This window comes from Micromesistius poutassou, assembly GCF_964030765.1.
Source record: "Micromesistius poutassou genome assembly, chromosome: 2".
In the NCBI taxonomy this organism is placed as follows: Eukaryota; Metazoa; Chordata; class Actinopteri; order Gadiformes; family Gadidae; genus Micromesistius; species Micromesistius poutassou.
Window position 1 is genome coordinate 3,184,362 of NC_140272.1, and position 27,354 is coordinate 3,211,715.

The window sequence follows — 27,354 nt, forward strand, 5'->3', positions numbered from 1 at the left end:
ATACACATAGAGGTTTTAAAGATATTTGTAGGGATTTAACTTATGTACAAACCATTCTGGTTCATAGCCCTTAACATTCGATTTTATAATGCGTATGTTTGATCTTGTTTTAGGTAATCCTGCTGGTACATGCATTTATGTTCTGGATCAGAAATAATTTTCAGTAAGTAACATGCTTTATTTATGTGATTGTAAATGCTATATTTGTTTGTTTTTGTTTGTTTTTAATACTTTTTGTATGCAAGTGATTGTTAATGAATGTAATAATTCCGGAATCAGAATCTTTAATAGAGAAATTGTCTTGAATTGCATTTGACAAACCGGGGAAATTAGGAGGGCTATGAAAGGAATAAGTGCACATTCTTAAATGTACTATTGTTTATTGATGCACAACAAAGATGATAGCTAAATCTTCCTTTGTTCAAAGTGAGACATTTAATTTGAAATATAATTTAGAATATAAATGAATGTATCGATTTTTTGTATGGTAGTATTGGATGACATCTTCGTTCTAGGGATGAATCAGACCTCTGCCAACATCACGCTGGGGGCATCACAGAGGGACTCTTTCTCCAAAGCTGTGACCAAGAACGTCATTGTGGTGGCTCTGGGAGTCGCTATCATTTACCTCAATGCCAGCCTGATCCACACCTTCCACAAACAGCAGGTCTGCTGCTCCTCCCACCAGGAAATGCTTTCATTCAAAGTGACTTATAATCAGTATAGATATAACTTGTAGTACAGAGAGCATATCCACTGTACCCATGATGTGACTGGGGTGAAACAAACATTTAATGTACATGTACATTGACTCTTGTTGTGATCTCGTATATATTCAGATCAGCGTTTTTATCTCTTTCAACCCCATTTCCCCATTTCCTGAATTTGTCTGTATTTAATGTAATGTCTATGGTCTAGGTTACACTAAGCCATATACATTAAACAAGGTCACACACAAATATGGCTATGGATTTGGCTCCTCAAAATAATCCAGACAATCAGATTCTAACCAAATCGGTTGCCATATTGGAAGTAAAGCAAAGACATATTCTACTAGAAAAGCATGCAGTTTTCTGTTCAACTTTTAACATTGTTATTCTGATTATTTCGGATTAAAAAAAATGATTCAAAAGCTTTATAGCTACACTCTCCTTTGCTGCGGCCATAATTTTTTGAATTTGGCAGAATGTGGCCTTCCTTTTTTGTCATAAAACTCCCTCCCCTATATTGGTTTCTTTGCACAACCTTTGACTACCGGTATAAACCTTTTCCAAATCCCTTTCTGCGCGGTCTCAGATCTTCAACACCAATCCCCGCTACATCCTCTTCATCCACATGGTCATCAATGACACAATCCAGCTGACCCTCACCATCCTCCTCTTCCTGCTTAGCTACACCCTCTACCGCATCAACGTCTCCCTGTGCAGCTTCATCATCCTGCTGGCTCTGTTCACCAACGAAAACACACCGCTCAACCTCTCCTGCATGGCCCTAGAGTGCTACGTGGCAGTGTGTCGCCCGCTGCACCATGCCCGCATCTGCACCGTGCGGAGAACCTACCTCTTCATCGGTCTGATCTGGGCCACCAGTACGCTCTCCGTCCTCCCGGACCTGTTTGTGGCCCTGGCCACAGAGCCCGTGGCGTTCTTCAGCACAGACGTCTTCTGTCTGAGGGAGACGGTGTTCCGCAGCCCGCACATCATCCTCAAGAGGGACGCCTACTACGTGTTGTTGCTGGTCGTCATTTGGCTGACCTTGCTCTACACGTACTTCCGCATCCTCTTCACCGCCCGGGCCGCCAGCGCAGACGCAAAGAAGGCCCGAAACACCATCCTGCTCCACGGCTTCCAGCTGTTGCTGTGCATGTTGATGTACGCAGACCCATTGCTGAAAACGCTTCTGAACTACTGGTTCCCCAATAGTTTGGCGGACACATTGTTCGCGTGCTACATCATCATCAACATTCTGCCCCGGTCCATCAGCCCCATGGTGTACGGCCTGCGAGACAAGGCCTTCAGGATGTACCTGAAGAAACACCTCATGTGCAGATTGTCGTGGTGACGGTGGCACCGAAACCCTTATAAACTATCTTCTGCGTCAACTGTGGTGGTATTCTGGATTCTGGATCCAGATGGTGCCAGGGCCCTGCCCTGTGTGCACTACCTTATACCCATGTTAAGGGATTTCAAATTAAATCGTTATGAATGAAAAATGTTCAATGGTTTTATCCTGTCATAAAATCAACTAGGTAGTCAATAAAGTGAAACACGTTGCTAACCAGAGAGACATTATACCCACGCTTGGTAGCACTGGTTGGTTTTATTTACCTCAGTAATTCCGTTTTCGAAACCCGTTGAAAAAATATTGAAATAAATTTAATTTTCTTTCCATTTATCTTTATTTACTGAAAACATACCTGTTTCAGAGTGCTACTCCCAGCACAAAACTTTTATCAATACAAAGTGCTAAGTAGGAGCATCTTCCCAGGAGATGTTTCTGTTGCAAACAGCCACAGGGCCTCCACTAACTAAGCTCCCAGCAGGGAGAGAGCGCGCGCGAGAGAGAGAGAATTTACAAGCATCATGTATATCGTGCAACATGTACACCTACACACGCGTTCTCTAACGAGATACACATGTTTGTGTTCTCATACAAGCTACCTGGGAGCATAATTGACCTTTACTCATGAAGCACTCACTCACTCTGAGGATTATTGGTAAGGTCACGTAGTCCCTCGTCCCCCATCAAGTGAACTTGCTGTGGATGATGTAACGATAATAATTATAATTATCATTGTTGTCATAATTTACATTATTTGAACAGCACTTTTGTTTCTAAAGTGTGCAGGCAATATTTAAAGTAAAGTATAACATATTGAATACAATGATAGAAATGAAAAGTAAATGATGATACAGTATATGATAATACATTTTAGGGGCAATGCCACTTGTCTTTTTGTATTACCATTTTTGAGGGCATGACAGCATGTCCACCAATTAAAATATAATGGTTATGAATCCAGGGACTATCTCATCCCTGGATAATGAGACAAGGGAAAGTTTTGATTTATTTTCAAACTTTCCTCAACATCAAAAGACGGTACCACTTTATATTAAGGTACACATATTAACCATTAACTAGTTGTTTGTTGGCATGCATATTAGTTAATTCATGAAGTGATATCATTGCAGGATATTTACACAATTCACACAAGTGTCCAAGACCCTGTTAATACCATTTTATGAAACTGTGTTGACATCTGCAATCTCCTAAACTGGGGTCTGCTGGGGATCGAGATACTGAGAGGAAAAAGACTGAATAAACTGGATAGTGAGGGCTAGCTCTGAGCTGGACTGCCCTCTAGGGCAGATAAAAGATAAATCATAAGATAAATCATAAGTGCATGTCATGTGCAGCTAATCTAGTTAATACGACAGGAGCGTCATCAATAGCCAAGCCAATCAAATTGATTGTTTGCCTTCCCGCACGCACCAGGGTGAGAGTGAGGAGATGAGAGATGGCTTGCTCAAAAGTGAGAAAAGTAGAAGGTGAAAACCGAACTTTTAAAGATGAATGGACAGACAAATACATGTTCGTTCTGCCTGCCTGCAGCCAGTTCTAAACCGCTGTCTCTCATATGCTGTGAAACTGTGGCGTTAATAAAAAAAAGTGGCAACGTTAAGCGTCACTATGAGACCAAACACGGGTCGTTTGAGGAAAGGTACCCGCAGAAGTCCGCAGTGAGGGCAAGTAAAATGATAGAACTGAAAGCACAGTATGACAGGTCTACCCGTGTCCTCACGCATACATTTACAGGCCAGCAACGTGCAAATGAGTGTTCATTAAAGATTGCGTGGATTTTGCAACACAAGAAAGCATTCAGCTATGGGACAATTGTGAAGGAGTGCTTAAATGCGGCTGCAGTGTCTTTACTTGACGGTAAACAAAAAGACGCCAAATACCATTGTCAGCTACAACAACAACCAGAAAATCTGAACTATTAGCAGAGGATGTACTGGCACAGCTTGATGCAGCTGTTCAGAACGCCGTATGCATATCCTTATACATTGATGAGTCCACAGATGTAACGGATAATGCCCAGCTTTTGGTGTATGTGAGATTTCTTCACAAAGAGAAGAAAGAGATGTGTGAGGACCTGTTGGGTGTAATGCAACCCAGTCGCCAGAGAAAAACGTTCCCAGAGTACTCTTCTACGAACGACGGATACGTAGCTCAGTCAACGTTTCAGGGCCAAAATACGTTACATGTCAACGTTCCATTGTAAAGAGTGGAGACTGCGCCCGCACCACGTGACTTTCAAGTTTCTTATTTCAGCACAGAAGAAAGACACGGCCAGCCGTGTAAAATGCTACATTTTAGGGCCGTTTCTGTATCTTCAGGTTTTTTGATAACATTTTTAGCGAGAAATGTGTACTTTATGTTCACAATCTTGATTCAGAGAATGCATATGAGCTTTAGTTTAGATGTTACGCGGATATAGATCGTTCCTGCCAGCAAAACGTTGTGAACTGACGTAACGTTGCAGTTCAACGTAAAATAGCGAGTTGTAGGCCTACCTACCAACAAGGACATTTCCTGGTTATAAAAAATACATCATTTGGAATTATTTGGAGACTTCCACCAAATTGGGCTGTTTTAAAAACGGAGTCGCGGGTGTAAACCTCAAAGACGCGGGTCACGGGTTCCACGCGAACGTTGACATGTAACGTATTTTGGCCCTGAAACGTTGACTGAGCTACGTATCCGTCGTTCGTAGAAGAGTACTCTGGGAACGTTTTTCTCTGGCGACTGGGTTGCCTGACTGTTCCTGACTCCAATTGTTAGGCTGCCGCCCCAACACACAACAGCATAAAAAAGGACACTTTCCAGTATTCCATGATGAAATATGTTTAAAATAGGCCTGCCCATATCAAATGACGTCAGTTTCCTAAGAAAAAACAGTCTAGACTGGGCCTTCTTGAAGGTACCTCTGCTGTTCTCCTTCCAGTCTAGTTTACTGTCCAAATGGACACCAAGGTATTTATATGATGGAACTACCTCTACTGGCTGACCTCTAATAAAAATAGGGGCTACTTCTAATTTTTTCCTTTTAAAATCAAATATTAGCTCCTTAGTTTTATCTACATTTAAAATGAGATTGGCATCATCACACCAAGTGACAAAGCCATCCACCTCATTCTGATACGCTGCATGGTCATTCTTGGTAATGTAGCCCACTAATGCAGTCATCAGAAAACTTCTGCAAGTGACAGGAGGCACTGCTATGTCTGCAGTCAGAAGTATAGAGTGTAAATAAAAAAGGAGATAAAACTGTGCCCTGTGGTGCCCCTATGTTAGTGGTAATGATCTCAGACTTGGTGTCATGAACCCTCACAAACTGAGGTCTGCTTGTGAGGTAGTCTGCAATCCAATCGACAGTAGATCTACTAAGATTATAACCACAAAGCTTTTTAGCTAAAATGTGTGGCTGAAGAGTATTAAAAGCACTAGAAAAATCAAAAAACATTATGGTAGTGTTTACTCATTTCCATAATATCTACTACACTACACATGAGCCTTGTTGATCTTCGACCAATCACATGAGCACAACAATTAACAACTCATTTTCTCTATCTTAATGGTTACAGATGAGCAGTTAGAAGCCAAACTGAGTAAAAGGGTTAGGTTTTGTCTTATTTTATAAGGTTAAGAGGTTAGGACAGTAGCAAAGGGTTGCGGTCGGATAGTCAGAAGAATTATGTCCCCCTACATGGTCCTTTGAATACATATTGTAAGGATTCATTCATGTATATGTATGCATGGGAGATTTCTGTAATTTCTCTTATGGATTCTATTTGAGTATTGAAATTCTTCACCATCCAGTCTGCAAGTGGTGAACATATGGTGATTCATTATAACATTTTATTATAATGGTGCTGTAGATGTACCCAGTGAAACACTGTCATTACATCGTAGATCCGTAAACTAGTAAACTCAAAAATGTTTAAACTTAGATTATGTCCCCTAGGCACTCTTTATTGACACCATTTTGTGCCATCCCACTGTGGATGGCACAACCAGTGGGTTGCCATATACCATCTTACCATATATAAACCTCGAATCAATGCTGGCACACTCCCTTGTGTCATGTAAGTGGGCCTTGGTATCATTGTATTACTGGTAGGCCAGGCACCTTTCTCCCCTTTCTACCATACACAAATACAACACATCTTAAAACAGTGCTATACACATAGAGGTTTTAAAGATATTTGTAGGGATTTAACTTATGTACAAACCATTCTGGTTCATAGCCCTTAACATTCGATTTTATAATGCGTATGTTTGATCTTGTTTTAGGTAATCCTGCTGGTACATGCATTTATGTTCTGGATCAGAAATAATTTTCAGTAAGTAACATGCTTTATTTATGTGATTGTAAATGCTATATTTGTTTGTTTTTGTTTGTTTTTAATACTTTTTGTATGCAAGTGATTGTTAATGAATGTAATAATTCCGGAATCAGAATCTTTAATAGAGAAATTGTCTTGAATTGCATTTGACAAACCGGGGAAATTAGGAGGGCTATGAAAGGAATAAGTGCACATTCTTAAATGTACTATTGTTTATTGATGCACAACAAAGATGATAGCTAAATCTTCCTTTGTTCAAAGTGAGACATTTAATTTGAAATATAATTTAGAATATAAATGAATGTATCGATTTTTTGTATGGTAGTATTGGATGACATCTTCGTTCTAGGGATGAATCAGACCTCTGCCAACATCACGCTGGGGGCATCACAGAGGGACTCTTTCTCCAAAGCTGTGACCAAGAACGTCATTGTGGTGGCTCTGGGAGTCGCTATCATTTACCTCAATGCCAGCCTGATCCACACCTTCCACAAACAGCAGGTCTGCTGCTCCTCCCACCAGGAAATGCTTTCATTCAAAGTGACTTATAATCAGTATAGATATAACTTGTAGTACAGAGAGCATATCCACTGTACCCATGATGTGACTGGGGTGAAACAAACATTTAATGTACATGTACATTGACTCTTGTTGTGATCTCGTATATATTCAGATCAGCGTTTTTATCTCTTTCAACCCCATTTCCTGAATTTGTCTGTATTTAATGTAATGTCTATGGTCTAGGTTACACTAAGCCATATACATTAAACAAGGTCACACACAAATATGGCTATGGATTTGGCTCCTCAAAATAATCCAGACAATCAGATTCTAACCAAAACGGTTGCCATATTGGAAGTAAAGCAAAGACATATTCTACTCTGAGAAAAGCATGCAGTTTTCTGTTCAACTTTTAACATTGTTATTCTGATTATTTCGGATAAAAAAAAATGATTCAAAAGTTTTATAGCTACACTCTCCTTTGCTGCGGCCATAATTTTTTGAATTTGGCAGAATGTGGCCTTCCTTTTTTGTCATAAAACTCCCTCCCCTATATTGGTTTCTTTGCACAACCTTTGACTACCGGTATAAACCTTTTCCAAATCCCTTTCTGCGCGGTCTCAGATCTTCAACACCAATCCCCGCTACATCCTCTTCATCCACATGGTCATCAATGACACAATCCAGCTGACCCTCACCATCCTCCTCTTCCTGCTTAGCTACACCCTCTACCGCATCAACGTCTCCCTGTGCAGCTTCATCATCCTGCTGGCTCTGTTCACCACCGAAAACACACCGCTCAACCTCTCCTGCATGGCCCTAGAGTGCTACGTGGCAGTGTGTCGCCCGCTGCACCATGCCCGCATCTGCACCGTGCAGAGAACCTACCTCTTCATCGGTCTGATCTGGGCCACCAGTACGCTCTCCGTCCTCCCGGACCTGTTTGTGGCCCTGGCCACAGAGCCCGTGGCGTTCTTCAGCACAGACGTCTTCTGTCTGAGGGAGACGGTGTTCCGCAGCCCGCACATCATCCTCAAGAGGGACGCCTACTACGTGTTGTTGCTGGTCGTCATTTGGCTGACCTTGCTCTACACGTACTTCCGCATCCTCTTCACCGCCCGGGCCGCCAGCGCAGACGCAAAGAAGGCTCGAAACACCATCCTGCTCCACGGCTTCCAGCTGTTGCTGTGCATGTTGATGTACGCAGACCCATTGCTGAAAACGCTTCTGAACTACTGGTTCCCCAATAGTTTGGCGGACACATTGTTCGCGTGCTACATCATCATCAGTATTCTGCCCCGCTCCATCAGCCCCATGGTGTACGGCCTGCGAGACAAGGCCTTCAGGATGTACCTGAAGAAACACCTCATGTGCAGATTGTCGTGGTGACGGTGGCACCGAAACCCTTATAAACTATCTTCTGCGTCAACTGTGGTGGTATTCTGGATTCTGGATCCAGATGGTGCCAGGGCCCTGCCCTGTGTGCACTACCTTATACCCATGTTAAGGGATTTCAAATTAAATCGTTATGAATGAAAAATGTTCAATGGTTTTATCCTGTCATAAAATCATTTAGGTAGTCAATAAAGTGAAACACATTGCTAACCAGAGAGACATTATACTACTCCCAGCACAAAACTTTTATCAATACAAAGTGCTAAGTAGGAGCATCTTCCCAGGAGATGTTTCTGTTGCAAACAGCCACAGGGCCTCCACTAACTAAGCTCATTATTTCCGCTGTAGTCTCCCAGCAGGGAGGGAGGGAGCGAGCGAGCGAGCGAGCGAGCGAGCGAGAGAGAGAGAGAGAGAGAATTTACAAGCATCATGTATATCGTGCAACATGTACACCTACACACGCGTTCTCTAACGAGATACACATGTTTGTGTTCTCATACAAGCTACCTGGGAGCATAATTGACCTTTACTCATGAAGCACTCACTCACTCTGAGGATTATTGGTAAGGTCACGTAGTCCCTCGTCCCCCATCAAGTGAACTTGCTGTGGATGATGTAACGATAATAATAATAATAATTATCATTGTTGTCATAATTTACATTATTTGAACAGCACTTTTGTTTCTAAAGTGTGCAGGCAATATTTAAAGTAAAGTATAACATATTGAATACAATGATAGAAATGAAAAGTAAATGATGATACAGTATATGATAATACATTTTAGGGGCAATGCCACTTGTCTTTTTGTATTACCATTTTTGATGGCATGACAGCAAGTCCACCAATTAAAATATAATGGTTATGAATCCAGGGACTATCTCATCCCTGGATAATGAGACAAGGGAAAGTTTTGATTTATTTTCAAACTTTCCTCAACATCAAAACACGGTACCACTTTATATTAAGGTACACATATTAACCATTAACTAGTTGTTTGTTGGCATGCATATTAGTTAATTCATGAAGTGATATCATTGCAGGATATTTACACAATTCACAGTGTGTCCAAGTGTCCAAGACCCTGTTAATACCATTTTATGAAACTGTGTTGACATCTGCAATCTCCTAAACTGGGGTCTGCTGGGGATCGAGATACTGAGAGGAAAAAGACAGAATAAACTGGATAGTGAGGGCTAGCTCTGAGCTGGACTGCCCTCTAGGGCAGGCATCACCAAATGGCGGACCGCTGTCCGGGTCCGGACCCAGTGACGGTTCTTCCCGGACCCGTTAAAATTATAATATTAAATAAAAAAGATAAATTTTTTATAAAGATAAATAAGTGCATGTGCAGCTAATCTAGTTAATACGACAGGACCGTCATCAATAGCCAAGCCAATCAAATTGATTGTTTGCCTTCCCGCACGCACCAGAGTGAGAGTGAGGAGATGAGAGATGGCTTGCTCAAAAGTGAGAAAAGTAGAAGGTGAAAACCGAACTTTTAAAGATGAATGGACAGACAAATACATGTTCGTTCTGCCTGCCTGCAGCCAGTTCTAAACCAAATACCAAATACCATTGTCAGCTACAACAACAACAACCAGAAAATCTGAACTATTAGCAGAGGATGTACTGGCACAGCTTGATGCAGCTGTTCAGAACGCCGTATGCATATCCTTATACATTGATGAGTCCACAGATGTAACGGATAATGCCCAGCTTTTGGTGTATGTGAGATTTCTTCACAAAGAGAAGAAAGAGATGTGTGAGGACCTGTTGGGTGTAATGCCACTTGAGAAAGATTCTGAATGTTATACTTGAAATATATTTTATTCAGGAGAAATTCAGTCTCTGTTGTCTGTTATTGATAAAAGTATATTACTTTGAAAACACTTGAAGTTTGACAATAAATTATATAGAAATGTACGTACATTGTTGATTTTATTTACATCAGGGTACACTATTTCGGGGAGGACCTCTTTGAATTTTAATTGAATACCCCTGCTCTAGGGGGTTATAAATACAATCCTTTTAAATGTAACATTTCTCATATACTAGTGAAGTCATGAAGATCATGGAGTAAGGTAATCAATATGTTTAATCAGACCACGTGTACACCTATAGTAATAGTTTGTAGGGATATGATTAGGGAAACATACACACAAACATACCTAAGCACACAATTTGAATATAGACTGCCCATCGTATATAAAATGCCTTGCTAAGCAGAGACATAGACAAAAACTTACCTGGCCTTGGTAGCACTTGTTTGTTTTAATCAACCTCATTAATTAAGTTTGGAAATGCATTGACCTTTTTGTAGACATGTAAATAGTATTTTCTTTTTACTTATAATTAACTGTTCATGTCATTTGTTTTTTATGTTGTGTAATTTAAACTGTGTTTCAGACTACATTCAACACTATGTAAGTAGAGATAGTTAAATACGTAGTACTTAGCCTTTTCTTACAACTCTAACTCTATCCAAATCCTTATTTGTCTGAGGATTGTTTTGAAGAAGAGTTGTATGGGAGAGGAGGGTTCTCACTATGAGCGGTTGGTGTTGTGCATACTTTTATTTTATTATTTGTTAGATGCTTCTGTTCAAAGTGAATTCTAAGTGAGGTTGGCTACAAATGGTTTGAGTTCTTAATTAGTGGTTACTTTCTAATCTTTATCAATTCATGACTAAATACACAGCATGTTGGTAAAATCTTTTCAGATTACTTGTTTGTTTGTTTTGTAGAGGCTGAATTGTGAGCACCTGAGAGATGAATGTTTCTGAGAGTAATCAGGAACAGCAGTCATGGTATCGCGACGGCATCATCAAGAACCTGACTGTTGTTCTCCTTGGGATCGTTATAAACTACATCAACGCCAGCATGGTACATGCCTTCCACCAAGAAGAGGTAACCACTCTGTTAGAATGCCTTCAAAAAAGAGATGGCTAGAGGATTTGTCAAATCTGACTCCAAATTAAAGTCTAGTTGAAAATGATCTTGTGATGATGGTAGCCAAACTTCAAGATAAACTTCTACATTTCAAATGATTTGTTTTGTTTGCCTGTTTGTATCTTATTTTTAATATAGTTGCTGTTTTTCTTTAATGTTGCTGCTGTTTAGCTGCTGCTTTCTTATTAATGTCTTTCTTCTGTTTCATCGGTTTTATTAAAGATCAGATTGTAAAACATACTACCCGCTGCAGTCCTATATTTCAGTTCTGATAGTAATGTTTATATACTTCTCCTTCCTTGAGGTCCTCAGAGAAAACCCCCGCTACGTTCTCTTCATCCACCTGGTGGTCAACGACATGATCCAGCTCTTCCTCACTATCTCCCTCTTCATCTGCACCTATGTCTTCTACACAATCAACGTGTCAATGTGCTGCTTGCTGATGATGGCTGCTGTCTTCACCACCCAGAACACCCCTCTCAACCTGGCCACCATGGCTGTGGAGTGCTACGTGGCTGTCTGCCACCCGCTTCACCACGCCACAGTGTGCACGTTGCGGCGTGCGCACGTGGCCATCGGCCTGATGTGGGCGACCAGTGCTCTGACGGTGCTCCCCGACCTCTTCATACTTATAGCCACCGAGCCGCTGGGCTTCTTCCTCTCTCGCGTCTTATGCAGCCGGGACGGAGTGTTCCGCAGCAGCTACAGCCTGGCCAAGCGAGACGCCACCAACATCACCTTACTGGTCATCGTCTGGCTCACGCTCCTCTACGCCTACTTCAACATCACGTTTGCCGCAAAGTCGGTCAGCGCAGACGCCAAGAAGGTCCGCAACACCGTCATACTGCATGGCTTCCAGGTGCTGTTGTGCATGATGATGTATGTGCAGCCCATGATTCTGAAGGGCCTCGTGCAGCTCTACCCTGGAAGCTTCTCTGGGATGCAGTTCACCGCTTTTGTCCTGAACCAGATCCTCCCCCGTTTTGTCAACCCCATCCTGTACGGTCTCAGGGACAAGACCTTCCGGAGGTACCTGAAGAAGTACGTCCTGTGTAATAGCCGTCCCAGCGGCCAGGGGAAGAGCTCTTCCTGAGAGATCATTGAGTTTCATTCAAATGTGGGGTTTTGAAATTAGCATTTATATCTATTGAAATGTATTAGACATTAAACATTTCAGTTCAAATAAAAATGAAGAAATCCCACAAAGCTGTATTTTATTCATTCGTCAATGGTAGAGGATTTATTAACATTTTATTAACACTTTACTAACCCAAACAGTTTATTAATATGAGTTCAAGTTTAAGTTAAGGTAATCCTCAGAAGCATATATTAAATGGAGCCAAAGGCTATAGGCTACCTACAACTAACCCAAAGCTTTATTAACACAGATTTATATTGACATTTCAGAATACTTAGATATATATAGTATATGGGGCTGGGCTGGGAATCTGGCTGTGCTTCCTGGATCACAGTGCACCCTTGAAATGAAAATAACCTCTGCGCGGATTTGCACAATAAAATACAATAAAATTACTACATGGTGAATACAATTAGAGCAAACCCAGTCTCACACCAAAATGTAATATAGCTATGTTATCCACAGCAGAAAACACAGAAAACTCGCCACAATACATAACACATATTCTCAGTGGAAAATGCAATAGTTTGATGATTTGTCATTAAAATGGGTTTTGATAACATTTCTAGGGAGACATTTTATTAAAACCCATTCATGGTGACGTTAACATACATTTTCATGGAAAATCTACTGAAAGTCTACTGAAAACCATCTGATCGTATTTTATTCATGTAGGCTAATTCACATTTCAGTTGTAAAATCTGCAGATGTCCTTGCAAAATATCCTGAATAAGTAACAATAATAACATTTATCATGGCAGGCCTAATAATGTAGGCCTATAGTAATTGTAGAGCCTTTCATTACCCTGCACAAATAAATACCAAAAATGGCCAAAATATGCATACCTTCCCTATAATACACACTGAATGAAGGATATACATGTTTCCGCTTTCCTAGCCAAAGTTATAGGGGGGGGGGGGGGGGGGAAATATATGTATCCCCTTTTTATTGTACTAAAATGTGTTAATTTTCAGTGGGCATAAATGCGCCTGAATGAGGTGTATTTCAAAATGTTCAACATTAACATTTTAATATAATAAAAATGTTTTTTTTTGTAGAGGTGGGGTAGTGCACTATAGGCCCCTGTGGCCTGAGCTTTTGTCCATAATGGCATTCCCATACAATACTTTTACTTTAGTTTTGAAACCAGTACTTTTACATTTTTACTTGAGTAAAAAGCTTGAGTTGATACATCACAACCTCTACAGAAGACTTTTTAAACCCTAGTATCTATACTTCTACTTGAGTAATGAATGTGAATACTTTTGACACCTCTGCCAAGATCCAACATATCCAGAACTTGACTCAAATTTAACCTAAACAAAAGAACAGAGTAGAAAGTTAGGTAAAAAAATAAATAACTACTGTCACTTTCCACTGCAGGGAGAGAGTGCTGCACAACTACTGTCCACATTTTTACCTACCGGTCGGGATTCAACCCGGCCACCATCCGGTTACTGGTCCAACTCCTTAACCAGTAGAACACAGATGCCCCACCAAACACACACAATTACGTACACACAAACACACACACACACACACACACACACACACACACACACACACACACACACACACACACACACACACACACACACACACACACACACACACACACACACACACACACACACACACACACACACACACACAAACACAAACTATTCTGTATGCATGGTACATGGTAAAACAAGTCCCAAGGGCAAATTTGCATGCCACCCTTCTCTGAACAAACCTACATAGTCCTCTCTGAGTGCGGGCCCCCAGATGTTAGATTCTGGTCTTGATGTAACTCTTTTTCTACATTTTGTCTATTGAATGTATCTACTGTCTATTTATCTCCTGTCCGTCTTGTCTGCAACCTGAATGATCAACAGTAGTGCTTCCCAACCTTGGGGTCAGGACCCCACTGGCGATAGCCTGGTATTACTTTGGGGTTGTAGGATAGCCTGGCATACAGTATAAGCTCTAGGAGATGTTTGAAGGTACGTTTTATATATATAATATCTCATCAAATACAATGGTTACTTTACTCCAGTCAGTGTGAGTTGTTTCTGCAACAATGCTCAGGTGCAACTATATTTGTAGTTCTGCTGCTGTTGTGGTTTAATTGAAAATTATCTCATATCTGTTATGAATTGTTTATTTATTCAGTTTGTTTTTCTTTGCATTATAAGTGACACTCTTATTATTAACGCGATTAATACAAATTGACACATTAACGCATGTTGTCTTTTTTATTATTTATTTTTTTACTTTGATTTTGAAAGGTTTTGCCCACAGAATGTCAACATTCATTTTTGTTTTTAGTTCCACTTACTTTACATTCAATTACACTTGCAGTAAGTGACAGCCTGTTTACAATTCCCAAATCTGTGACGCCACTTATTCAAAATTAACTACACTTGTAGTAACTGTTGGTTTACAATTGTACTAATTAACTGCCTGTTTATAAAATTCCCTCAAGATCACTTGGTCTAGTTTTTGCTTATTAAGTACATTCGGTATAAATGATAATGTAGAAGCCATAACTGGACTACTGCATTTGGTCTGAGACATTCTTAGTTACGTTATAATTCTTTGTAATTAAGTTTATGGATTATTTATGAGAAATTATTTAAGAACTTAAATACACACAAATCAATGTACTTAAAGGTCCCATGACATGCCACCAGGTGTGGTGTGATTAGTGATTACAAGCAGTTTTGGAAATCTGCCCCATATGATATCGCAGGTGGGCGTGTCCACCCTGATGTGTGACGGATAGATGAGCGTTTGCTAGTCAACTGGGTAGGCTGATTGACTGATCTATCCAGCACACATCTAGGTGGACACGCCCACTTGTGATGTCATAAGGGGCAGATTTCCAAAACAGCTTGTCACGGCTAATCACATCACACCTGGTGGCATGTCATGGGACCTTTTGCCGCTTTTCCACCGACAGTACCAGCTCGACTCGACTCGACTCGCCTTTTTTTGCGTTTCCATTGGCAAAAAAAGTACCCGGTACCTAGTACTGGGTACTTTTTTTAGTACTACCTCCGTCGAGGTTCCAAGCGAGTGGAGTAGGTACTTTTGTGTGACGTAAACAGGCTGCTGGCAACTGATTGGCCAGCGGCTGTAAATGCCCCCCGCTCCCGAGGGGGACACTGACCAGCGTTTTGCCGTGTGTATCGCTCCTTTCCCCATCAACGTTACTGTATAACAACAATAGACGCGCAGTCATTGCGCTTTTTATTTTATTTCCCATCATAACCTTTCCCGGGAATCATGAAATAGTCTTGATCAGATTCAGATTTCCCGGGAATCGTGTCTCCCGTGATTAAAACCTAATGACGACCCGCCCATGTTGGAGAGGTTCTTTTCTACGACCCGCCCACATTGAAGAGGTACTTTTTTAGATGGAAACACGACGTGCCTGGAACCAAACTGAGTCGAGTCGAGTCGAGCTGGTACTGTTGGTGGAAAAGCGACATTAGATACTTAGCTTACCTTGATAGACTGTAGTACCTTTTACTTACCTTACTCATCTGCATGTGTGTAACATAATGACGTTGCCACTGCCTCTTTATGTGCCTCTATGGCGCGAATGTGTAGACCTTCATTTTGAGCGAGACTGAAGCATGTTAGATGGTGGAGAAGGAACAGTTTTCCGACCGCATCTTCGCAGACTCAAATGCTTGCATATTGTTTAGCTAAACCGTATTTTGTAATCCTTTATTTGCACTTCTGGAAAGTCTACCGGACTGTTGGAATAAATGCGCAACTTGAATTCTGCTCTCCGTGCGTGGGAGCATCTACCACATGGCTAAAAAGTTTGTTGGAATAGCTACTTCAGATAATGTGTCATTCCATTTGATAATCTTATTTAACTTCAATTTGAGTGGATTTCAAATATAATTTTAGATATTTCATAAATTATATCAGATATTTTCAAATGCATGCTTGGGGCCGCCCCTCGAGTTGGGCCATTTTCATTACTCGTTGCCAGACCCTACAGCTTTCTGGATGTGGGTCTGGATTTTCAGGCTACCAATACTATGCGATTAATCGTTATTAAAACTTTTAATCTTTGCCCAGCCCTAATTATCAGTAGTGCTGTCAAGCGATTAAAATATTGAATCGTGATAAATCGCATTAATGTGATAGTTAACTCACAATTTATCACAATTAATCGCACATTTTTATCTATGCTAAATGTCCCTTGATTTAGTTTTGTCCCATTATTTCTGAGTTAGTACTGAGTTAGTAACTGAATTACTTTATAATAAAAGTAACTCCCTGTTACCAGGGAAAGTAACAATTTGCGTTAGTGTAAAAAAAAAACACCTTTCTTTATGTCAATGAATTTGACAGTAGTGCTTATATCTCCACCTTGAAAATGCCAACTTTTCATCGGATCGCTCCGGACTCGCCATCTCTGCTGCTTCTTCGAATCCGTTTGGTGTGTGTGGTGCCCGTGGCCTGGCTTGTGTGTAAAAACACTGGCTCCGATTGGCTACCATGAAACATGACTCTGCCTTAGCCAATCATAATCGCTTATCTCGTTGTTAACCCACCCGGTCTCCTCACTAGCAGTTTGTGTATGGAGCCAGGGGTGCGTTCGGATTAGTTTATTCAATCAATTCATAGTAACTGTGGCGATGAGCCCCTCGGCTCACTCCCACTTCAGGATATGGGCTACTGGGTTGATTGAGGAGGTCACAGGAATTCAGCCAGCACTGTGGTTTGCATGAAATTTTGCCAAATTTATTTATAGTTCTCACTCAAAAAAAAAAGTGTCCAAGCCAAACAAAAATACTTACAGAAACAAAAACAAAATCAACTCGAGGGTTGTTCACTAGTCCTCGGTCTGCAGGAAACATTGTGCTACATATACCACCTCACAACAAGCGATCCTCCCCAGGTTCCCTGCAGGCATGAACACAGGGCTTAAATAAAGCCATTCAATTATCTCCCTTGGGAGATACCATTTGCATAGGGGTGCATAGGGGTCCATGTACAATGCTATGTTAATCTTAACAACATTGTCAAACATTTATACACACTTTTCTCTTCTACTACGCATATCTCACATTATGATTATGTACATTACTATGCAAAAAAATATAACACCCCATAATAATTACCTTATAGCCCTAACAATTCCCCCCCCTTACAACTGTCATCTTCCCGCATCCCAATCAGACGATTAAGTGATTCCAGGTGCCTGGGTTGCCTGGCATTGGAAATGCTTGAGGGGACCAGGAAGTGAGTGAGGACTGTCAGTGTTTGTTTATGTCGTGCAAAATGTATGGATTAATGGCAGAGAATGGGTTATGGAGCAGATCGGCTGGTACCTAACCGATTGCTAGGATGTGTAGATGAGTTACCAAAGTATAATGTAGAAGAATAATGTAGTAGAACGTGATCCTTAATGTTTTAATGACAAGACGCGGTTGCCGGCACTGCGTGTCATTACCATATGTGTGAATGCGTGTGTGCGTGTTGATCAGTTAAATGTTGTGGGTACATGAAAAGGAGGGCTGCCTTTTCACAGTAACGCACCACATTTAACGTTCAGCAACGATGGCGTTGTAACGACGGAAACTGTAATTAGTTAGATTACCCCGTTACCGAAAAAATAACGGCGTTACCTAACGCGGTTCTTTTAAACGGCATTATTCCAAACACATATGTTATGGTTATTTTAAGTTGATTTGTTTCTGTCGTCCATCACTTTAAGGCTGCATAGGTTTTTGTGAGGTTAGGTGGTTATCTCTTTTTTGTGAAGTTTAGGGGATTAAAGTGTGGGGACGATTATCACAAGCCATTTAGAAATCAGCCAACATTAATTTAAACCTCTTCATTTGATTGTATTTTTCAGTTTCAGGTTTCAGGTTCTGAGGTTCTGGTTAATGTTGGATGTTGGTGAGGTTGAGGTGGTTAAAGTTTGAGGCTGATGAATGCAAGTCATTTCAAAAACTTCCACTGACATCCCGACATAGGATGATGCCCCCCTAGATGTATAATGGATTAATCCAGTCCAGACTACCAGTTGGTACAGTCAACCATGTGGGGAACCGGGGAGTCCATTTATCTGTTTTAGATTAACACCTCACTTGTGATGTCACCAGTGGATCCATTTAAAAATATCTTCCAATGACTAATAAGCCTCAAACCTGGTGGTTAAATAGGGGCCCTTTAAGGTTATGTATGTTTTGTTGAGGTAAGTTCAAGGGAAGGATTCAGGTATTTGTGAAAGAAGACAAGCAATCATGGGATTAATCATTAAGTTTAGGTTAAAAAGTTTTAACCCATGACCTTTCTGTCCAGATTTTCTACATGAACCCCCATTACATACTTTCCATCCACCTGGTCATCAACAATATGATGCTTCTGACCCTGTTTGGCCTCCTTTAGGTTCTCAGCTACATCATGTTCACCCTGACTGTGCCTCTCTGTACCCTGCTGTTGGTAATGGCCATCCTGACAGACCTTAACACACCCCTCACGCTCGCAATGCTGGCGTGATCCTTCACAGCTTCTGTTGGGAAAAACTGTCTGTCTAGTTACTTGACCAGATAAAATGAGACAGAGAGGTAATAAAGTCTGTCAGCACGAGGGCCTCGGATTTATTGAGTAAAGTAGCAAAGGTGATACAGATTCATAAAGCGTGAGAGATCGAATATTTCTAATTCCCTAACAGCGCTGAGGTCGTCTGGAGCTTCGCCTCCGTGGAAGTTCTGCTTCAGAAGAGCATGAGGTGATCTGTGTGGTACAGTCTTATGCTGTATTTTCCCTCCTAACGAGGTGTGTGTGTTTAGGCTGGTGTGTGTGTTTTTGGATGTTATCAGTGCTGGCGTGGGGGTTACCGGGATCCAGCTCCCCGTTCAGCTCCCTAACCTTGAGAAAGGCGGGAGGCGCCCTGGGCTGCGGTTAGACTATGTGTTAATGACTGTGGTCCAACGGTGGGATTTCTGACCGTCTTCTGGGTTGACTGGATCTTACGGGTCATGACATAAAAGTTGAAAGGCATACTACACTCCTGTTCTTGCGAATGTGTGGTGCATTGTCTGAGTCTCCAGCATCTCCCCTAATTGGGACATGCGGCCTCCGGCTCAGGCCTTGACCTGAACGAATAGCTGACTATGCCTGTGTTAGTTTAGAACTAGGGTTAACTATATTCGTAATGTACATGTCATGTGGTGTGTTCGTAATGTACATATCATGTGGTGTGCTCGTTGAGCTGTTTTGCCCATCACTTCCAGCTGGTCCTCTGCATGCTCACCTATGTCTGCCACCTGATCATGATTGGTCTCACCAACCTCCTCCCTGCTGTGGTGCTTGCCATTCGCTTCACTGTGCATGTATTCATTAATATCCTGCCACGTCTCATCAGTCCCCTTGTCTATGGGCTGCGAGACAAGACCTTCCGGAAGTACCTGAAAAGGCACTTGCTGTGTTAAAAGAGGAAAAATACTGTCCCTCAATCTAGTCTAAAGTCTAGAGAGTCTTGTGCCAAGTTAATTTAGAACACCTTATTTCACTTTCAACATGTTAACTCTCCTTAAAAAAAATCAATTGAACAACACTGAACTATAGAAAACCAGATATCAGTTTTCCATCTGCTATGTCTTTATACATTTCAACTCTGGAACTATAACACTATAAAACGTTTTTCTTTCTATCTGCAAAAATGTATTGGTTTCACTGTTGTGCAGATGACATATTTGACATAATTCTGTTGATAACTCTCTCAATAAAAGTCATTAGTTATAGTGTTGGGTCCCTTCTATGAAGGGACAACCATCATCATCATCTAAACTCTTAAACTTTTAGTAGCTTTGCACTGTCTTTGAGGGTTGATTTTTTTTTAAAAGTTATTTAAAAATAAACGTCTCTCCAGGAAACTGATATTTAGGTGTAAATCCAATACAGTTCTCATTATTTTGATTGTGTCAAATACATAATATACTGTATACACAAACTTTCATGCATGTTCAGCACACGCATGCTCAGATAATACTCTTGTGTGCGTAAATAAATACCAGATGGGAATCCTACTGCATACGAGTCATTCATTCTGCTGCACCCAGGAAAGTCCCTGATGCTTGAGGTGAGTGTGCATCCACAGGTCTAATCTAATAGGGTTCATCACTAGCCACAAACCTGCTGATATAGGCTTTAGTTAAGTTAAGTCAGTATAAGATTAATATGTTATGGCTTTTATGGTTTTAATGCTGGTTTTAAACAAATCAAACCTAGATAACACTATTAACAGAAATTTTATGTCAACAGGTTCAAATAGGATCATAACAGCCCTAACCTTTTATAACATCAATTTAATTTCAGAAATATTTAGTTTACACCATGTAAACTCAATGCTATAAATGAATGAACAATGTGAAAAATTAATGATTACCATGTTATATTATTCTATTGTTATTGTTTTTATGAATTAATATTATTTTGACCACTTCTGTAACCTATCAATACTCTGAAGCAGTTGTTTCCAACTAGTGTGAAGTAACATGATTTTCTACATAATCCTGACAAAATAATGGGTACTATTTATTTTTGCTTTAATAGTGTCTACTTGTTCAACATCATGCAAGTTATTGCATTTCAAGACATATTTTACAATAATACAATAACTGATTTTCTGTGAAATATTATGAAAATGGAACCTAGTATGTATAATATCCTGGTAGAAATGTGTGTGTGATATTTTTCATAATCATGCACTACAATTATATGTTATATTATATGTTGGTGTGCATTGAATTGTTGGTTGGGATTGTGGTGTGCCTTAGCGGTAACACTTTACAATAACAGTACAATACTATACTATAATTTTGTACACAATGTTTCTAATCAGATGGCCTCTTGTTCATTTAACTAATGCTGATGCTTGGTTTTCTTTTGAAATCTGGCAACACCGTAATTTGTCGTAATAAATTAATACTTTGTTCCTAGGACTAATGGCCATACATTGAAAGCCTGCACTAGATTGTAATACCAACTATTGTACCAGCTGTTACAGAGATTTGAAAAGAAAACAATTCTAATTTGTATTTGTGAAAAATAACTGATATACCTACATATGACTAAATAGGGAGGTCTTTGCACATTTTAAGTAGCCTGGTTCCGCCCGCCTCCGTACTTCCGCTCAATTTTCATTTCACTTCAGTACTTCGGTCTAGGAGTGCTGTATGTTCGAACAATTTCGTCCCTCCAATCAGTGAACAGGAGGCGCGGCCTGAGAACAGTGACGTACAGGTCGTGCGCGAGTTTCAGTTGTAGTCAAACGAATACCAGGAAGCAGCAGGAAGACCATGGAGAAAGATGCTAACGAAGCTATTCGGTCTGTTGTGGAAACTCGCCAAATATAGATAAATTAAAGCCGGAGCAGGAACAGGCTTTGCTTAGTTTTATTGGTGGTCAAGATGTTGTGGCGCTTCTTCCCACGGGATTCGGGAAAAGTTTAGTTTTCCAGCTGGCTCCGTTAGTGAAGGAGTTTGCTAAGCATGAAATACGTCACAACCAAACGTTAGCGATTGGTTAAGGCAGATCCGGAGTGGCACTGTAGCCTAGTCCTAACTAGACCTTTGTACTCATTTCATTCATACCGATGGTCTAGAACTGCTATAGAGACAAACGATTGCTCACTTGAAGGCGGGTGCTGTTGAAGTTAAAAACCTATTGGCTCTGCCCAGTGTCACTCCGGATCTGCCTTAACCAATCACTAACGTTCGGTCGTGACATATTTCATGCTTAGCAAACTCCTTCACCACTAACGGAGCCAGCTGGAAAATTAAACTTTTCCCGAATCCCGTGGGAAGAAGCGCCACAACATCTTGACCACCAATAAAACTAAGCAAAGCCTGTTCCTGCTCCGGCTTTAATTTATCTATATTTGGCGAGTTTCCACAACAGACCGAATAGCTTCGTTAGCATCTTTCTCCATGGTCTTCCTGCTGCTTCCTGGTATTCGTTTGACTACAACTGAAACTCGCGCACGACCTGTACGTCACTGTTCTCAGGCCGCGCCTCCTGTTCACTGATTGGAGGGACAAACTTGAGGGAAAAGAAATCGTTCGAACATACAGCACTCCCAGACCGAAGTACTGGAGTGAAATGAAAATTGAGGGGAAGTACGGAGGCCGGCGGAACCAGGCTACCTTTTAAGATAACTTCAAAACTAAATATAGTTGCAAGCAACCATGAGGGGGTGCTATGGTTTGACGGTATGATCGTATGACAAGACAAAACACAATTTTAGAGCAGTTATTGTGAAACTGCTAGGTTTTCCTCTGTGGACCAATGTAGCAATACTACACTTTGGTTTGAGACTGGGTTGTAATAGCGAATGCAGAAACCAACATAACAAATCAATGTAATGTTTGTGTATATACAGACACGCACACACGCATGCACGTACGCACACACGCATGCAGATACGCAAACACGCACTACCACACGCACTCACTTACTCACTGAAGCCACTGAGTGCTGCTTTCTCTGATATACTGTATATATAAATTACATCACAGTGCGGGCGGTGGACCTGTAGCTGAAGACCGCACCATCTCAGGGTCTGAACATCTTCTCTCTCTGGTTAACTCCAGCTTGTGGGGTCCTAGACTCGAGGGTTCCTGCATTTGTGCGGTCCTTCACAATCCTGCAGCCTCCTCACAAGGAAATTCAGGAGGTAAGCACAAAGGTTGAGGTTTAAAACGCGTAAAGACTTAAATGCTATCAACATCAAGATGGACTCCTATGATCTTGAGTCCAATACAAAAGTCGTTAAAAAAAATAAATACCACATATTTTCAATTAGGGCGTGGCATCGAGATGGGCATGTCATTAAGACCCTCTGCGTCAGGGTCCTAATGGTCTATCAGGGTCTTATTGGTCGGCTTTAGGCTTGGCACCCGTAAAATGCTTCTTGCAGCTTTAATTATATACTGTTATACTTACTAGGTTATTGAATTAGGCCCTAAATGTTGCAGCTTTTTGTCTGCTCAATGTTTTTAACAGTACATGAGGGCAGTGTTGATAACATATTGCTAAATAAATATTGTATTCAGAGTTTTTTTCAGTGAGCCTCGTAGATCTTGAGGGTGGGCAGGGATTGGAGGGATGAGGGATTAGGGAGTGAGGGGTGAGGAGCAGAGTGATTTAGCTTAATTTAGACTTGAGCTACTTTGAAATTGCAAATCTTACATATTGTCCCTTGATATCATTTTAACTCGAAACAATGACTTAATTCCTTGCTTTTTTGGGGATTATTATGATATTATCATACATTGTAGGTTTATGTACAACACCCCAAACCTGATGGAATACATGGCAACAGCTGAAAATTCTCTAAAATGAAATGACTGAACTGAAATGTTAAATAAACTAACATACGCCACTGCTCAGGTGGGCAGTGAAGCGTTGAACTGCCCCTGCATTTTTTTTTCCTGTTTGAGGCATTGTCTGTAGTTTGGTATGAAAGGAATATAGTGTGATACGCATTACTAAAGGCTAGGTGCTGGAGGAGTTTAAAGCTGTCCTTTAGTATAGAATAACAATGGCCAAGAGTCTGATCACCACGAGATGGCAATGTGCTGGTGATAAATTAGGTTCTGTAACATTCTGTAGATAATAGGGTCAGACTTTAATAGTTAAAAGCGAGAGTTTCCATAACGCAGACCCCTCCACATCTATGTTTACCTAACTCAGTAGTCCTGTGCTGGATGCACAATCCAGCCGGGGTAATGGCCAAGTCAGGCACCGTACGGTCTAGGCAGGTTTCAGTTAACCTTCTTTAACAAAATAAGGTGGGAACAGGTGGGATGAATTGAATGTACTCCGATGATTCGTGCACTGGGTTATATCTTCGTGGTTGAATGCACTGATTGTAAGTCGCTTTGGATAAAAGCGTCAGCTTAATAAATGTAATGTAATTCATGTTTTAACAGTTGTGTATTCTTGGAAAAGACAATACAGGGTATAACAGGTCTGTTGCCACAGCCGTGTGTTATAACTCGTGGGTCTTCTAACAGGTGTGTGTTATAACAAGGGGATCAATATGTTCTTTTGTGTTGTAGACATGGGCCTCTATCCTCTGTGTTACATGGGTGATGCGAAAAGAGTCGTTTGCCATTGAGTATCATTTAAAAAATGCTTCAAACTTCATTATATATGATCTTTGCCATTTGTTGCCTGAAAATATTTTTCAAATTCTTTTAATAATTTTTATGCTGGCAATGTGCCAGTATTTTTATCAGGTTAAATCCATTAACTGTTGGCAATGTAAATGAAAGCTGTTTTAAGTTAATATAATAATGATATGGTTCTAACTGGTGTTTGTATTTAGTTGTTTGTGTGTTGTTGCAGGTATGGGTGTGTGTGTTCTAACATGTATGTGTTTGTTGTTACAGGTGTGTGGAACGGCGTCCATGCTGCCTCATGAATCTGTCATCTAATAACATCACTGTGGTGACTGTAACGCATTCTCGCGAAGGACTCTACATAAGAACAGCCAAGAATGTCATCGTTGTGGCACTCTTCATCTCCATCAACTACATCAACGGCACCCTGGTGCATACCTTCTCCAAACACCAGGTACCCCATGTCCACGCCTTCTCCAGACACCAGTTACCCAATGTCCACGCCTTCTCCAAACACCATCTGCTTAGCAGAAGGTATCTTAGAGCAAGATGCCCTTCCTGTTCCTTAATGATAGGAATCTGAATTCTGTTCAAGTCACTTTGGATAGATGATAATAAGGTAATGGGTTACTTTCCAGATCTTCTCCATGAACCCTCGCTACATCCTCTTCATCCACATGGTGCTGAACGACATGCTGCAACTGACCGTCTCCGTGCTGCTCTTCATCCTCAGCTACGTCTTCTTCTCAATCAACGTGTGTATTTGCTGCTCACTGATGACCCTGGCCGCCCTCACCACCCAGAACACACCCCTTAACCTGGTGTGCATGGCGATGGAGTGCTTCATAGCTGTGTTTCTGCCGCTGCGCCACACTCAGCTCTGCACCATCAGGAGGACCTACACCCTGATTAGCCTCATCTGGTTGGTGAGCTCGGCGGCCATTATTCCCGACGTCCTGATCGCATTCGCCACCAAACCCCTAAAGTACTTCTTCTCACGGGTGTTCTGCGTGCGAGATAACCTCTTCCCCGAACTCATAGAGAAAGTCCACATATACAACATTGTGTTCCTGGTGCTGGTGTGGCTCATCCTGTTCTACGTCTACGTGAAGATCCTGGTAGCGGCTAAAGGGGCTAACGCCGACGCCAAGAAGGCCAGGGACACCGTCCTGCTGCACGCCTTCCAGCTGCTGCTCTGCATGCTGACCTACGTCGCTCCTGTGCTGAAGCGTAGTCTGTTCCTCTGGTTCCCCACACATTACAGCAATGCACTGTTCATCTGTTACATCGTCATTCAGATGTTCCCAAGGTTCCTCAGTCCCATCGTCTACGGCCTTCGGGACAAGACCTTCAGACGGTACCTGAAGAGAGACATACTGTGGAAAAATACCAAGACTAAGAGTGTGCTGTGTCCCATGCACTCGCTCAAATAGTTCTTCAGAGCTTTGGTAGTTTGATTTGTTTCCGTTAAAAAAAGTGATGAAATGATTAGGGCAGATGTGGTCATTTCTAGAAAGGTCACATTACTGAAAGGTGCCACACTTTGTTTCTGAAAACATTAGAAATTAAAAATAGTTTCTGTTTGAGGTTTACCGAAGAATTATTGCAAAGGCTGGAGACGGGAATGCTTTGACCGTTCAAAGTTTCAGAACTTGACATGAATAAAGATTTATTTCAAGTTATTCAAGCATTTATTTTATATCCAAACTGAACCATCTGTAATCCATCATGGGAAATAGGCACATGGTTATATTCGTATTATGAAGAAAGCGTGCTCTTTTTTGAGGCCATGAGCCTCCACACTAACTTCTCAAGAAGATAAGAAATAAGTTAATCCAATATGATGATACTACTATTTGTGGATTTGGTAAGAGCAATAAGTTTGACATAGTTTCTCATTCTGAACATCAAGCAATGACATGACTCCACACTAATAAATAGTATATCATCCAACAATAAATCATATTTACACACACACACACACACACACATACCCAAACACAAACTAACTATTCTGTACGCATGGTAAAACAAGTCCCAAGGGCACATTTGCGTGCCACCCTTCTCTGAACAAACCTACATAAAGTCCTCTCTGAGTGCGGGCCCTCAGATGTTAGATTCTGGTCCTGATGTCCCTGGCTCAAGTGGGTATGTAACTCTTTTTCTACATTCTTTCTATTGAATGTATCTACTGTCTATTTATCTTCTGTCCGTCTGTCTATGTGTCTTTGGGGTTGTAGGATAGCCTGGCAGACAGTATAAGCTCTAGGAGATGTTTGAAGGTATGTTATATATATATATATATATATATATATATATATATATATATATATATATAATATAATATCTCATCAAATACAATGGCGTTACTAAAATATAACTATTTATTTCAAGGCATACTCATTTTGACTGAAAGGGGTAAAAATGTATTGCTCAAGTATACATAGAAAAAGGTTAATGGACTCACTTTTTTAGACATGGCATTGACAATAATGAAAAAAATACATTACCTCCAGTCAACAGTGTGAGTTATTTCTGCAACAATGCTCAGGTGCAACTATATTTGTAGTTCTGCTGCTGTTGTGGTTCTGAAAATGATCTCATATCTGTTATGAATTGTATATTTTTATTCAGTTTGCTTTTATTTTTTTATGCATTTTTATTAACTCTGCCTTTCTAAAATGTTTTTTTTTAACTTTGCCTTTATTTTCTATCTATTTTACTTTTTACTTATCTATTATTTTATTTTATTGTATGACAATGTTTATATGTGAAGCACTTTGAGTCTGCCTTGTGTATGAAAAGTGCTACATAAAT

At 40.8% G+C, this 27,354-nt stretch overlaps 4 protein-coding genes across 4 annotated transcripts; all 4 read left to right on the forward strand.

The window, feature by feature from the left end:
• Positions 1-484: 484 nt before the first annotated feature.
• Positions 485-2,061, forward strand: LOC311339219 (odorant receptor 131-2-like; the record flags this gene model as incomplete). Its single annotated transcript, XM_084464597.1, has 2 exons — positions 485-667; positions 1,297-2,061. The coding sequence occupies 2 exons, from the start codon at positions 485-487 to the stop codon at positions 2,059-2,061; spliced, it is 948 nt and encodes a 315-aa protein (XP_084320723.1).
• Positions 2,062-6,728: 4,667 nt separating this feature from the next.
• On the forward strand, positions 6,729-8,300 carry LOC311339221 (odorant receptor 131-2-like; the record flags this gene model as incomplete). Its single annotated transcript, XM_084464600.1, has 2 exons — positions 6,729-6,911; positions 7,536-8,300. 2 exons carry the CDS (start codon positions 6,729-6,731, stop codon positions 8,298-8,300), a joined length of 948 nt encoding a protein of 315 aa, XP_084320726.1.
• Positions 8,301-11,075: 2,775 nt separating this feature from the next.
• On the forward strand, positions 11,076-12,348 carry LOC311339222 (odorant receptor 131-2-like; the record flags this gene model as incomplete). The annotated part of the gene is made up of 2 exons (XM_084464601.1): positions 11,076-11,213; positions 11,560-12,348. The coding sequence occupies 2 exons, from the start codon at positions 11,076-11,078 to the stop codon at positions 12,346-12,348; spliced, it is 927 nt and encodes a 308-aa protein (XP_084320727.1).
• A 12,437-nt stretch (positions 12,349-24,785) lies between these two features.
• On the forward strand, positions 24,786-25,970 carry LOC311339223 (odorant receptor 131-2-like; the record flags this gene model as incomplete). The annotated part of the gene is made up of 3 exons (XM_084464602.1): positions 24,786-24,807; positions 24,891-24,991; positions 25,176-25,970. The coding sequence occupies 3 exons, from the start codon at positions 24,786-24,788 to the stop codon at positions 25,968-25,970; spliced, it is 918 nt and encodes a 305-aa protein (XP_084320728.1).
• Positions 25,971-27,354: the final 1,384 nt, after the last annotated feature.